Genomic DNA, 13,895 nt, shown 5'->3' on the forward strand with positions numbered 1-13,895 from the left:
TATGGCCAGGAATCCAGACCAGAGACAATCTGTTTAGTCTTCCTATCGAGGAGAGTCTTTTTTGGCAGTTTGCTACCAATTGAGACGTTGCTTGGTAGTAGCCAAGAGCTTTCAACGCCGCTTGACTGTCCGAGAATATTTTTATTGAATTGTGAGTGAGGTTGGATTTATCCAATCTCTCCGCACACAATTCAATAGCGTAAATTTTCGCTTGAAATACAGTCGCATAAGTCCCTAGGCAGGTAAATAACTCTGTCGTGGGTCTGCGACTGAAAACACCTGCACCAGAACCGGAAGGTGTTTTTGATCCATCTGTGAACCAACAACTATCTGCTCTTAATATTTCCTTCCAGATGACAATTAGGGTCAGTTGCCAACTGCTTCAGAACCCATTCAGTGTACACACATTGTTTTCTATGGTCGTTTACCTTCAGTTTCTCGGTCACTTGAATTTGGAAGGGTGTAGGCCCAAGTTGTGGTTTGCGGAAGGCGAATTCTTGCGAGCGACGCGAAATCGATTACCAGGGATTTTCTTGCACACTTTCACAGACAGCGATGATGTTTTCGGTGAATCTTACGGTTCATCGATGTACGAGTATTGGTCGATCGTTTACTGAACTAGTTGACTCAAATTTATCCAGCACATTGTGAATAACCCTCTCGGTAGGAAGATTATGCTGACTGTAACAGAACAGCCATTTTCATGAAACAATTCCATTATTTGCACGTGTTGTTGAGTGCTATATCCGTCCATAGTGATTCGGCAAAACAGACTCAATAATGACAACTAAGTTGGCAGATGTAGCTTCAACAAGATGGCCGTTATCAATTGTCAAAGTTCGGAAGTCCCTATTGGAAGTGGAGTGATCGAAGAATTTTCCGTATGAAAGTTTTAAATATGAGTGCACTGAAGTTTCTCAATCATTTTTCAATATACTGGGTAACTATTAGAAGCGTGGCGTGTCTAAGTTGAGTTTTTTTCAAATATAAAGATAAATATAGCTTTTCATTTTCGGATTCCACCAGAAATGTACTGAAATAGTAGTAGTAGTAGTAGACTTCATTTCAGGAATCCTAATATACAATATATAGTTGAGCATATATGAAAAATTTATATATAATTTTACAGAATGTCATGTATTATAATTAGATATATTCTAATAATAATTTTTTGAATACTTTTAAGGAATGTACATGTTTCATTTCATCAGGTAACTTATTGAAACTATCTAGACCTTTAAAGAACAATGAATTCATTCCACTCTTTTAGTTTGTTCGGGATCTATAAAATGTATTACCTACATGTTCTTGTGTTATATGAATGAATGTCACTATTTTGAACTGAATATCTACTAAGATAGGCTGGTTGTATCCCACTCGTAATTTTGAAAATAAAAATCATGCTCAAATAATACAGTCTTTTATGTACCGGCTGCCACTGTAGAGTTTTTAACTTAGATTCAATAGGTGTATACTGTTTGCATCTCAAAATGATTCTCATACCTCGATTTTGTAGTTTCAGCAACTGTCCCATTTGATTTTGGTTGAATAGATACATCAGTGTGGCACAGTAGTCAAAGTGTGGCCTTATTATGCAGTTGTAACATGTTAGTCTAGCAAAGGTTGATAAAGATTTTGAAATTCTAGAGTAAAAATACATTTTCTTACATCTTTCTAATGGTATATTCAGCATGCTTATTCAAATTTAATTGATGGTCTATAATGAATCTTAGTTACTTAATTTCATTCACAATTGTGTGTTGATTATTGAATATGCTGATATTAACGTCGTTAGTATCAATATTTCTTTGATTAGAATTTGTTGTAACAATCATTACCTTAGATTTATCGATATTCAATTTGAGTTTATTCACTTGTAGATATAATTCAATGTTCTTTAAAGATATATTGATATTTTGTATAGCTTCTTTTGAATCACAGTTCTCAATATATACAAGGGTATCATCAGCAAACAAATTGATATGGTGTGAACCAGGTACATAGTTGATATTATTTATATAAATAATGAATAACAGTGGTCCCAAAACACTGCCTTGTGGTACACCTATGTCATTTATAATTTGATCTGACATTACATCACAAATTTTAGTCCTTTGACTTCTTTACTCAAGATAACTATCTAACCAGTTTTAAGCTTTTCCATTTACACCATTTCAGTTTATTGATTAAAGTTCTCCTATTAATTGTTTCAAAGGCACGCTTGAAATCTAGAAATATAGCAACAATTTATTCTTTCTTATCAATACTTTTTTTCCACTCTGTGACTATTAGTTGTAACGCTGTTTCGCATGAGTGATTCTTACGAAAACCAGACTGATTTTCGATGAATAAATTATTTCCATTAAAGTATGTAACTAGTTGTTCAATAGATACATACCAGAGGCTCTAAAAGTTATTCCAAAAACAACATCAGAAAGTTGAACTCTTCAACTGTCCCTATTTCCAATGGAAACTATTGTGAAGATTATGTTTTGTTATGAAGATGTTTCAAAAAATGTATCTTTCCCTCAATCGAATAATAATACAATCTTTTTTTAAAATACTGGGTTATTCAAAACTCTGATCAATTGTCAGACCTTTGATGATATGCCTGGTAATTGCTCTAGGACGGTAACATAAAACCATCAACATTTTTGTCGGTGTTACAAAATCGCCATGCCAAACATTATACTAATTACCGCGTGTAAACAAAACCAGCACTGTTAATCGAAACCGTTTTCATCGGAGGATATGAATAACTAATGCATATTTGACATAACGAATCACTGTTCAACAGTGAAATTGTTTTGTTGGATAGAACAGCGAGTCATAAATAAATCAGTCTTCAAATGTTAGGCTTGGTAATTATTAAGTGACCCAACTGGAAAATGATTGGAATACTAGGGAAAGAATAAGATTTCCGATCAAACAGAATCTAAAATTCAAAGATGGGGTAAACCAAACCTCATGCTGCTAATACTGAATATGAACCTTCGCATAAACTTTTCCAGTAGATCAATGAAATGGGAAAAGGGAAATAACTAATAGAAAAAGCAAAAAAAAATATATTTACGCATACAAATATGAAAGAAAAAAAATAAACAGCCCAAAAAAGTTCGAAAAGAAAACCCAGAAAAGGGTTTGGAAAATCAAGATAACATTCATAAATGTTCATTAAAAGTACATTTTTATTGCCAAAAGTTTTCAATTCCCTTGATTTTAACTAAATTTCCCCTGCCTTGATCTTCCATAAAACCTTATTTTATTCATTTTAAAAGTACGGTTGTATAATTGTATTGTGGTCGGCTCCAGTTGTTTGACACCTTTTCTTCATTCCATGTATAGGCAATAGATGTCTCACATGGTGGCACTGATCGGGATAATTGTTCTTCCAACCTGATTAATCTCACAGTTTAACTCATAGGACAACTTTCATAAAATAATTGTAACTAGCTGGCATGTATAGATGGTATGGAATACGTTTACTCAGAACACGAGTTGATATATATGTGGTGGTTTTTCTTCTGTTGTGTTCTGTGTTTGCAGGTCTCTTGTCACTGTTCCATGTCATCTCCATTTTATTTCTTTATATATTTTTGACGGTTGATTCTTCTTTCTCATCCAATTCAGTTCGAATCTCTTTCATTAGAATCCGTTTTCATGTGGCGTTTTTTTAATTTTGATATTATTTAGTGGGTATGAAAGGCTCTAAGCCATTCATAGCTAGGATGTAATAAAGTTCCATCGTTTTACCAAATATAAAAGAAATCCATCACTATTATCATGTCATTGTGACCTTGCTCCGTTATTTGCACGAAATTTGGTACCTGGGGTTTTTGACGTGGGAAATCATAATTTCGTATTGATTTTTATGTAAAGTACCAAAAATTCAATGTCAAAAAAGTTAGGGCAACTTGAAATAAATAATGACAGCGTACGTAGCACCCTCTAGGAGTTACATGAGAATCAATACTGAATTATGATTTTGCTCGTCAAAAAACCCTGATTACCAAATTTCGTGCAAATAATTCATTATTTGCAAAAGTTATTTACGTCTCTCGAATATTTCGACGTACTTATGTTACTCCCTGTATACAACATCAGAGACGCAGATGAAATGTTCTCTCGAATTCTTCAATCGTTAAAAGTTTTTATTGTGTCTCTCGCATCTATGACAGCAAACAAATAACGCATACATATTAAAGCATACATTATTCACCTCTCACACAAACTTGGAGTAATGTAACTTTATGTGTAGTGCAAAATGACGAACTCATGTTTGTCCCCGCTGTTTAGAAAAAAAAAACAATTCGCATTTCACAGACAGTTGAGAAATATAGGTCTCATGCTAATTTCATATTATGAAGAAATATTGCCTCCCGAAGCAAACTTTGGGGCCCGGAGCGTGTCTCCATTTTACATTTTCTTTGACATGGATATTTTTATGATAAAGTTTCTTTGTCCGCCAAACTGTAATCCCCCAAGTAGAGTGGGTTTGAGGAGATACCTGTGCCCTGGAATAATATCGTTCTGGGAATGGAAAGGGCAGGTGATATTTCAAGTTGCGGAATAAAGGATGGGCAGAAGGAAAGACAAAGAACAGTGTTTTCTGGGTAAAGTCTGATCCAGATTCTAATGAGAGCTTCGTGTTTCGAAAAGAACAACATTTTCAAAGGATATATCTCCTTGAGTATCGATCAGAATCGAGTGTACGAGAGAAATAGCAAATAATACATTTCGACTTTTCACCACCCTGTATAATTAAGAACAATTCGGAGTATAAACCCACACTTGGATGTACTAATTCTTTTGACAAACTTCACAACAGATGAATAGTACTGGAGTCCAATCCCAACCGTTATTTTCAACACCTCGACACGTGTTTGAATCCTCAAGTGATCATCTTCACGAGGAAGACTCCACTAATTCATTACTACACCAAAGGTTCCTAACAATGGATCACAAGTTCACAACAGATGTTCCAATTAATCTACCTGTCAACTTATTTCGCGTGTTGATCGGTCATTAAACCTAGATATTTGATTGAGGTACTTTCTGAAATTGGAAAATTCTGGTCGTTGATGGTCCTAGGCCCTCAGTTCATAGATATCGAGGGAGCGTTTGATAAAACAACCTTTCCAACGATTACCCAGCAACTACACTTCAGAATTGTACCTCTGGTAGTAGGAGAATGGATACTCAAGATGATCTCTAGTAGAGCAATAAGTATCAATGTAGAAGACATCACAGGACTGGAGAGGACTGGTCATTAGGTGATGACCACAGGGAGAGGTCTTATCACCCCTTCTTTGGAACACAGGTCTGGATACCCCGATTAATCACCTCAACAATAATGGATTCTACACAATTGCATATGCAGATGACATAGTTATCTTGCAGATCGGCAAATTTGTGAACACACTGTGCGATAGAGCGCAGGATGGACTTAAATTATTAGAGACATAGTGTGAGGAACAGTCACACAGTCTATCAATCCCAAGAAGACTGAGATAGTCCTTTTCACTAGAAAAAGAAGTTTATCATGCTTAACTCCCGAAATCTTCAAAAGCAAACTGATCCTCTCTGAAGAGGTGAAAAACCTTGGTACTATCCTCGACGGGAAGCTAACATGGAACTCTCTCCTACAGAGTAAAGCAAAAAGAGCATATGTGGCTTATGAGCAATGTCGGACAGTGGGACGCGCATGGGGTCTTTCACCCCGTGTGGTCACCTGGATCTACACTGCAATAATAAGACCTATGTTAACATACGGGGCCATTGCATGGGGACCAAAAGTTCTACAAGCAACAAAAGTTCAAGAACCAAAGAAGGCTCAGGATGTGGAGTGTACTACAGATCACTAAGCCTAAGGAGTAAGTGTGGAATGGGAAAAAATACCAGCGTTGTTCAAACAGAACCGGTTTGTATCTCAATCGCCACAATTTTTCTGAATGTGGATGAAGAAGTAGAAAGTGGAAATCCTGGTAATCTGATTACAATGATGTGTCATTTAGTTTTTTGAAAAATAAAAAATTAGTGATATTGGTCTTCAATTGGCAATCTCAGGAATCAACGTAATCAACTTTCAAGATATTTGATAGGTATATTTGGGTATAATAGGAAGATATAGAAAGACAAAATCTTTTTTTAGCAAAAAATCACTGGATACCTCACATAATGGCACATAATTTGAGTGTTGGGTTTTTAGAATGAAAATTTTCTTCATTGTTGTGAAAATACATTCATGAATATTGATTTGTGATAACAGGTACATATTTATTAACAAATTATCCGTATGAAAAATGTTATCAATAATGTACTAAGTGTTTGAATTAACATTCAGTTTGTGTTACCATGGACATCAATAAAAGTGTAACTGATCGCTGTGTCAAAATGGAAGATATATGAGAAATTATCGCGGGATTTTTACTAACGACAAACCACACAAATTATTTTTATGGTTACTTTTTGTCTATCTGTCTGTGCGTTTGTGCTCGCTCATTTCAAAAACGGCCCAACCGATTCGAATGCAGTTCACATTAATTCATTGAGGCGAGCTTCAATAAGCATTTTTTTATTTCAATAAGTTCACAAATGAAAATGAAGTTATGTCAGCTCAAAAAAACTTCTTGAGCATTTGTTTGAAACTGAAACTGAAAGTGACCAATATTTGATGGAAATCCGTATCAAAACTCATGATAAAATTTATTTTGAAAAAAATTAAATAAAGATGTCTGGAGTTGGAAAATCATCCACATATTTTCATATCACATAAATAATATCTTGCTTTCAGGGGTTAATTCATTTAAAGATTTAGAAGTTATTTTTCACTCAAAACTTATTTTTGATGAACATATAGATTAGGTATGTAATGAATAAGAGTAGTAGAGTTCTAAGATGTGTCACGAGAAAATGTAAATTGAAATCAATTGAAATCAATAACATCTCTTTATAATGCATATGTTTTGAGTGAGTTGATGTTCGCATCAACCCTTTGGAAAATGCTGGAGAATACTCGAATCACCGAAAACGATGATATTCTGTGAATAGACGAGGCCTCCAGTTTGTGTAGTTGGAACATAAGCGTAAAACATATCAGATTTTTACAAAAATAATAGCAAACAAAATAAATTGTCCATCGTTATAGTCAATGATTTGCTCAAATGTTCCGAATAGAACAACAAGAGAACACGATTTATTCATATTACCCTTTAAGAGAACAAATTGTTCGCAGAACTCTCTTCTATATGTCGATGTGTTAAACTGGGCAATACTCTTGCAAAATACTTCGATATTTTCAATACATCATTACTTACGGCCAAAAAAATTTCGAAAACCTATTTTTATCAGTTATAATTCATTCATATATTCAGTTAATAACTGTATTTTTTTTGTTTTTGTATTTATTTCTTATTCATCTTTTAATTTAGATAATGCACATGTGAATTACTTTGAAATGAATATTAATTCAATTATGTGGATACTGTGGTGGATTTTTCTGTTTGTATCCCGAATACATAAATAAATGAATAAATATGCCTCGTAATAATAAATACAAGTAGTTTAGGGTAAGACTTCTACATTGATTAATCCATAATGCTGTTTACGAAGTTAACAAATTTTTTCGGATTTCTTTATTTGCCAAATATTATATATTTCTCATACATGCAATGCGTCTCAAAAGTGAACATAGTTCTGTAAAATTGATGACAAAACTATATCAGGAAAATGGTCAGACACCTCAAATTTAATTTCAATTTAATCATGCACCTAGTTTTTGAACCCCAAATCGTCACCTTCAGGAAGTGAATAGTTGAAGCGATTATTAGATCGGTGTATTCATTACTTTACTACAATAGAAATGTATGTCGAAACAACAACAAAATTCTGTTTTTTTTTCAAATATCACACTGCAAAATCATTAAATATTAGATGTTCGAACTACAGTCCACTCAACGAGTTCACAATTTCCTAACCGAATGTATAAAATATGCATGTTGAACAAATATCTAGTCTTTGACGACTATTGGGGAGATCCACACAGAATGGATTTTAAAACCTCTTCATTCGTAATTAAAGTTACATCCCTATATGAATTCAAAAGTTGTATTTTGAATATGTTCAATAATTTAATTAAAAACGATTTGGGTGCATAGCACCATCTCATGGCAGGTAGAAAAAGTAGCAAATCAGAGTCATTTCATAGGTTTCGCTTACACCGGCTGAGGGAAGTAATTTAATAACTTATGTACCAGGAGCGGGTAGAGATTATGGGCGGCAGGGTCATTGGGATCGGTAATATTATTTGTGTTTATTTGAAATAAAAACTCGACACTTCAATGAACATGTTTGCTGTGGAGTGTGAAAAACGGTTGTCAACATTGTGAACAACACGGTTGTTCCATAAAAAGGTGAATTTATTGATTGACATCACATGAATAAACAATTTATATGTAATTTCAACCTGTCGCTTATTCCAAAGAATTGATTTCAATAATAATTTTGATACATTACGGAAAAAAATTGAATCGCATATTGAAAATCCTTGATTCATTTCGCAAGAAAATATGAAATTATTCCCTAATTGTCATTGAGTATTATGTGATGTCAGAAAATAACTCAAACTATTGAGGTCCGGAAATCCATGTGGCTATACCTGTGGTACTTCGTGACCTACGCAATAATTATTATGATTTTGCTTCAGTTATCGGTGCTCCAAAAATCACCGCTCCATTAAAGTTCATGTAAAAGAAGAGGACTGGTGATATCATTCCATGCATTCAGAATGTCGGTTTATTTTTGTTTCATTATGTACCTACAAATTTCCTTCATTTTCATACCTATTGTTTCTCACCTTATTTCTGTTCTCAGCTGTGGGGATAGTGATATAATCTGTTGAAAACACTTCTTCCACATTCTTTACAATACATTGTGAAGAGCCAAAAATATCTCTCAATCATTTGATTTTTTAAATTCCCATTCGATTATCCAAACAATACTTGACATCTACGCCCATGGTAGATGTCCATTGAATAACGAATTTACCTCCAGTCTCAAGGCCGCAGGAAGTGTATGCGAATGTTGGCAGCAGCGACGGCGCGACGGTTTTCGTATGACAGCAAACGTAGTATAATTTCGATTTCTGAGTTTGGCAGCAGTGTCGCTTGAAGCTTGGTGCACGTGGAGTGGATGTTAGAAGTGTCGTGAGAGTGGTGCTTCGATAAAAATATTTAGTTTTGTATAATTTACACTGGGTTCATGTAAGTTAATTTTTTTACACAGAACTATTTACATCTGATATTGATTATGTGATAACCCGACAATGTTTATTTCTTAGTTAATGAATTCACTTGATTGTGTAAGGTAAGGACGCACAGTGCCGCTATTGAAGCGGTTATGTTGTATTTGCTATGTGCCGTTTTATGTAAATGTGTTAAAAATACTTGTATTTTTTCATGAATCCAATATACTTGGTATGTTTACACCTTCAGTAGTTCTATTTATATCCCCCGCAAATTGCACTACTTTGTAACCTATACTAATTATGGAACAAATATTTTGTTTACGATCTATATCCAAACATGTCTCCCTCATTAGCTATATCGAAAATCGCACTTTAGAAGAGAATTACACAATCTATGATTTTTTCATACTTTCTTTCCTTCTTTTGATCGAGTAACTCATGGTTCATTGATTAATCTTTTGTTTGCATTGTGATATATATACAATACAGAGTGTCTAAATATACTCTGACTTTTTATAACCTCAAAAGTCTTAAATTGAAAGTGATAAATTCATTGAAAGAAATTTCTCAATGGAATTATAAATACTTCGGAAATAGAGTCCAATACATAGGATACATTCGTTAAAAGATATACCTGAACAAAATTACAAATACCTAAACAAAATTACAAATACCTACCTTGGAGGAGGGAGTTCAAATAGACCCTAGGTAAATTTATGTACCAGTCGTAAGTTGCCAGTTTTGAATCATAGGCATTTTTGTTCTTCATTCGTCACTTCTAAAGAACCTACAACTCCTGCACTCAGACATTATGAATTATTGTATATGAGATGTCTATGCTTATGCATGAATGTTTCCAATGAAACTTCTTACGAAATCAAGACGGGTACATGAATCGTTTAGGTTGGATTCATAACACAATTGTAAGCAGTTGAATTATTGCTTTTCAGTGGCATGCCCAGGTAAAGATATTATATGTAAAGGTAAATATATTATATTATATGTGTGCGGGAACCATGTGTTCAGTGGCAACAGATGAAAAACATGAATTCTTACAACCTAAATTATGTGACTCAAGACTGCTGCATGAATCCACTCTTGTTGCTTGAGAGTGACGTGCCAATTTCAGTCTACACGGGCTTCCCTGAAGCATTCAATATAAAGAACTGTCGCTTGTATTATTTACAGAAGTGGTAGAAGTTATCTTCATGGTTTTCGTGACTAAGTAGTTTCCTTCCAGATATATAGAGTTGATAATCGAATCGGGGTACACCCCGAAGTGCATCGAAGTCACTTCAGAAGTTTCGAAAGGTTCCCAGTTGGATCTGGCATTATATTTTAGTAAGTTATTGGAAGTAAAACTTCATTATTTTATCAGAAGTAAAACATGCAACTTAGGCAACTCATAAATAAGTGAACTTTAGAAATACATTGTACATTCTTTCATTTAGTATATGATATATAGTCTGCCAAGTGACAAGTAAAAGTATTTAAAGTTATGCCGACATCCTTAACAACTTCTCCAATAGTGATTCGCCAGTTTTACCCTCATAATGTGGGGGAAACTGGCAAATCTAGTGAAATTATATGAAAGAATTATGACTATCAGCAGTAAAATGTTCGAGTTACAAAATACCACATTACAGATTTAACTAACAAACAGTTAAGTATGCTTGAAAATGCAAAAAATACATTGACTTGACTCTGATTAAACTATATTGACGAATAATTTGGTGGATCACCTTGATACCTGTAAATATTTATATATCTGCTGTAACTTTTGTTGTAATAGGATTGTGTTCAAACAATATTAGCATTTACAACTGCCCATTAAGTAGCTCATTATCTATCTGCTGATCTAATATATTGTTTGACAGCTTTTATAGGACAAATTATGGATTCAAGTCCAGATAGGAAAAGAAAAATATTTCCATATTCATGTTATGTAACTGACATACCTTTAGTGTGTTTACATTTATAGTATTTGCATAACCAGGTAGTGTTCTTTTTCCTATTATTACCTATTAATGAAAATATTTTTCAGCAAGCGCATAGTTTTTCTAAGATAATTGTTCATTTGATGCTTACGCTCTCTTTTTTTGTTTCAGATTCGAACCCAAACCTTCCCCTCCGCCCTGATCCCCGGCTTCTTTCAGAATGGACCAAAACCTAATGTTAAATGATGACTCGAAGGTCACAATTACAATTAGACTGATAATGCAAGGAAAGGTAAGTACGCTTCTTTTTGTGGCATGTTCATGCAATAATTGAAAAGAGAATTAATAGAATTATCGAGAATTATTTGGCTGATTTAACTGTTAGAGGTATAAATAATTTTTGTAGAAACTGCATTATTTCACACAAAAAAGATTTTGAACCCATTTTATTTTGATCTAGAGTTGATCTCACCTGGAGCATAGTTCAGTTATAGAAGGTTACGATAACTTTACCCAATGTTCCTACACAATAGGATCCAAAACTATGGCCAATGTTGTGAATAGATCGAGTGAAGCACAGACAAAAGCAGAAAAATGGTTCCATGCAAATAAACTTTTTATTAACAAAAGTAAAACACAAAATATGATCTTTACATTAAAAAACACTAATGATTACAAAAACTCATTGAAAAGTGCGAAATTCCTAGATGTGTATCTGGATCCAAAATTGAAATGGGATGAACATATCAACTATACAGCAAAGAAATTACAAAAAAAATTATATGTACTTGGAAACTTATCAATATGTGTATCTAATGTGACACTACGAGCTGCATATTTTGTTTTATGTCATTCACTCATAACTTATGCCATTATTGCATGGGGGCACGCTGCGGAAAGGCATAGAATTTTCAGGTTACAAAGAAAGGCAATTAGAATGATGTGTTGTTTTTCCGGGTGTTCATCCGTTGTGTACTATTCGATAGTCGACGTTTCGCCATCATCTCAGATGGCATTATCAAGACGAGTTACTGCTTCGCTTCGAGAGGGAAAGCGAAGCAGTAACTCGTCTTGATAATGCCATCTGAGATGATGGCGAAACGTCGACTATCGAATAGTACACAACGGATGAACACCCGGAAAAACAACACATCATATTCTACCATCCGTGAAAACCTACATTGTAATATATATATATATATATATATATATATATATATATATATATATATTTCATACGATCCTGCGATAGAAGCTCATAAAAATTTATTAATTTGTTAATTATGATTTTTTATAACTATTGCAAAATGAAATATCTAAAAATTGTTGTTATTAACATAGGATATGAATTTTTTACGTAATTTGTTTATTAAATTGTTTTAAACAAATAAAGAAATTCAATATTTTTGCTATTTTGTTGTCTAGAGATAATTATTATTAAAAAAATTTTTATTTGTAATTTTAATTTCTGATTATTTGAAATCGAATTTTTTATATTTCGATTGTTCAAATAATTAGTTAAGGAATAATTTTGCTTTTGAAAATCATAGTTTACACTTTCAAATAGTTTGGTAAAAAAATTATTTTATTTATTATTTAATTGTTTATTAGTTTAACAATTTGTTATAAACAAATATTGACCAATTATATTTTTTCTGAAGCAGAAAAAATTTATAAAAACAGCTATATATAAAAAAGTGCCATAAAATTTTTTTTTCGTATCGTATGATATTAGAAAGTATTATAATAAATAAAAAAAAATTGTTATGGCACTTTTTTATATATAGCTGTTTCTAAAATTTTTTTCTGCTTCAGAAAAAAAATCGTTGGTCAATATTTGTTTATAACAAATTGTTGAACTAATAAACAATTAAATGGTAAATATTTTTTTGTCAAACTATTTAGAAGTGTAAATTATGATTTTTAAAAGCAAAATTATTTCTTAACTAATTTTTTAAACAATCGATATATAAAAAATCGATTTTAAACAATTAAAAATTCAAAAATATTGAATTTCTCTATTTAAAACAATTTATTAAACAAATTACTTAAAAAATTCATAACTGCTATTGTTTAATGTGAAAACGGACATAGCTAAATATCAATTGAAATTGAAAACAAAATTTTATCAACATTTTTTAGATATTTTATTTTGCAATAGTTATAAAAAATCATAATTAACAAATTAACAAATTTTCATAAACTTTTATCGCATGGAGCTAAAAAAGACATGACATTTGAACGGACAAAACTTTTGAATCAACCTAGTATAAACAGTTTTTTCTTCTTAAAAATATGATCATTGAGAGCAGTTTTCATATCTGCACTTGATTTGTCGAATATTTTCAGTCTCGGTATATTCGGTGATTTATGAGTTACATCATATTCAGCATGTGGCTGAAAAACGTTATTTATGGTTTCACGTCTTTCAATCATCTGGAGAAATTCCTCTTGTAAGAGGCATTATATCCTGTATCAAACGATCAAACACAAAAAAATAACATTCCTTTATGTTAAGGAATGTATTGAGAAACAACCAGATGCTTTGAAGCAAGCTTGAATAAATTTTGTTGGAACTTCAATGAATGGAGAAAAAATAATAAACACAGTGGATGTTTTTGTGAATGAAGAAAATAAACATTATTTTGGAATAAAAACAGATAGAATTTGAATTTGCTCATTCACTGAGGTTTGATTTTTTGTAGTTGAAGCTC

The 13,895-nt window shown here is 32.7% G+C and overlaps 1 protein-coding gene across 7 annotated transcripts in view; it reads left to right on the plus strand.

The window, feature by feature from the left end:
• mub (poly(rC)-binding protein mub) overlaps positions 1-13,895 on the plus strand; it is a 300,043-nt gene that overhangs the window by 219,365 nt on the left and 66,783 nt on the right. For 4 of the 7 annotated variants that reach the window (XM_023164514.2, XM_023164481.2, XM_023164499.2 and 1 more), the window contains exons 1-2: positions 9,118-9,260; positions 11,353-11,473. In XM_023164514.2, coding sequence (XP_023020282.1) covers positions 11,402-11,473 — 72 coding nt within the window. In that variant the 5' untranslated portion in view covers positions 9,118-9,260; positions 11,353-11,401. The other 3 variants (XM_023164494.2, XM_023164489.2, XM_074184984.1) reach the window with 3 other exon arrangements.

The sequence above is a fragment of the Leptinotarsa decemlineata genome, unplaced genomic scaffold, assembly GCF_025532065.1.
Source record: "Leptinotarsa decemlineata unplaced genomic scaffold, Ldec_3_MD MMD2_tig00026361_RagTag_RagTag, whole genome shotgun sequence".
NCBI lineage: Eukaryota > Metazoa > Arthropoda > Insecta > Coleoptera > Chrysomelidae > Leptinotarsa > Leptinotarsa decemlineata.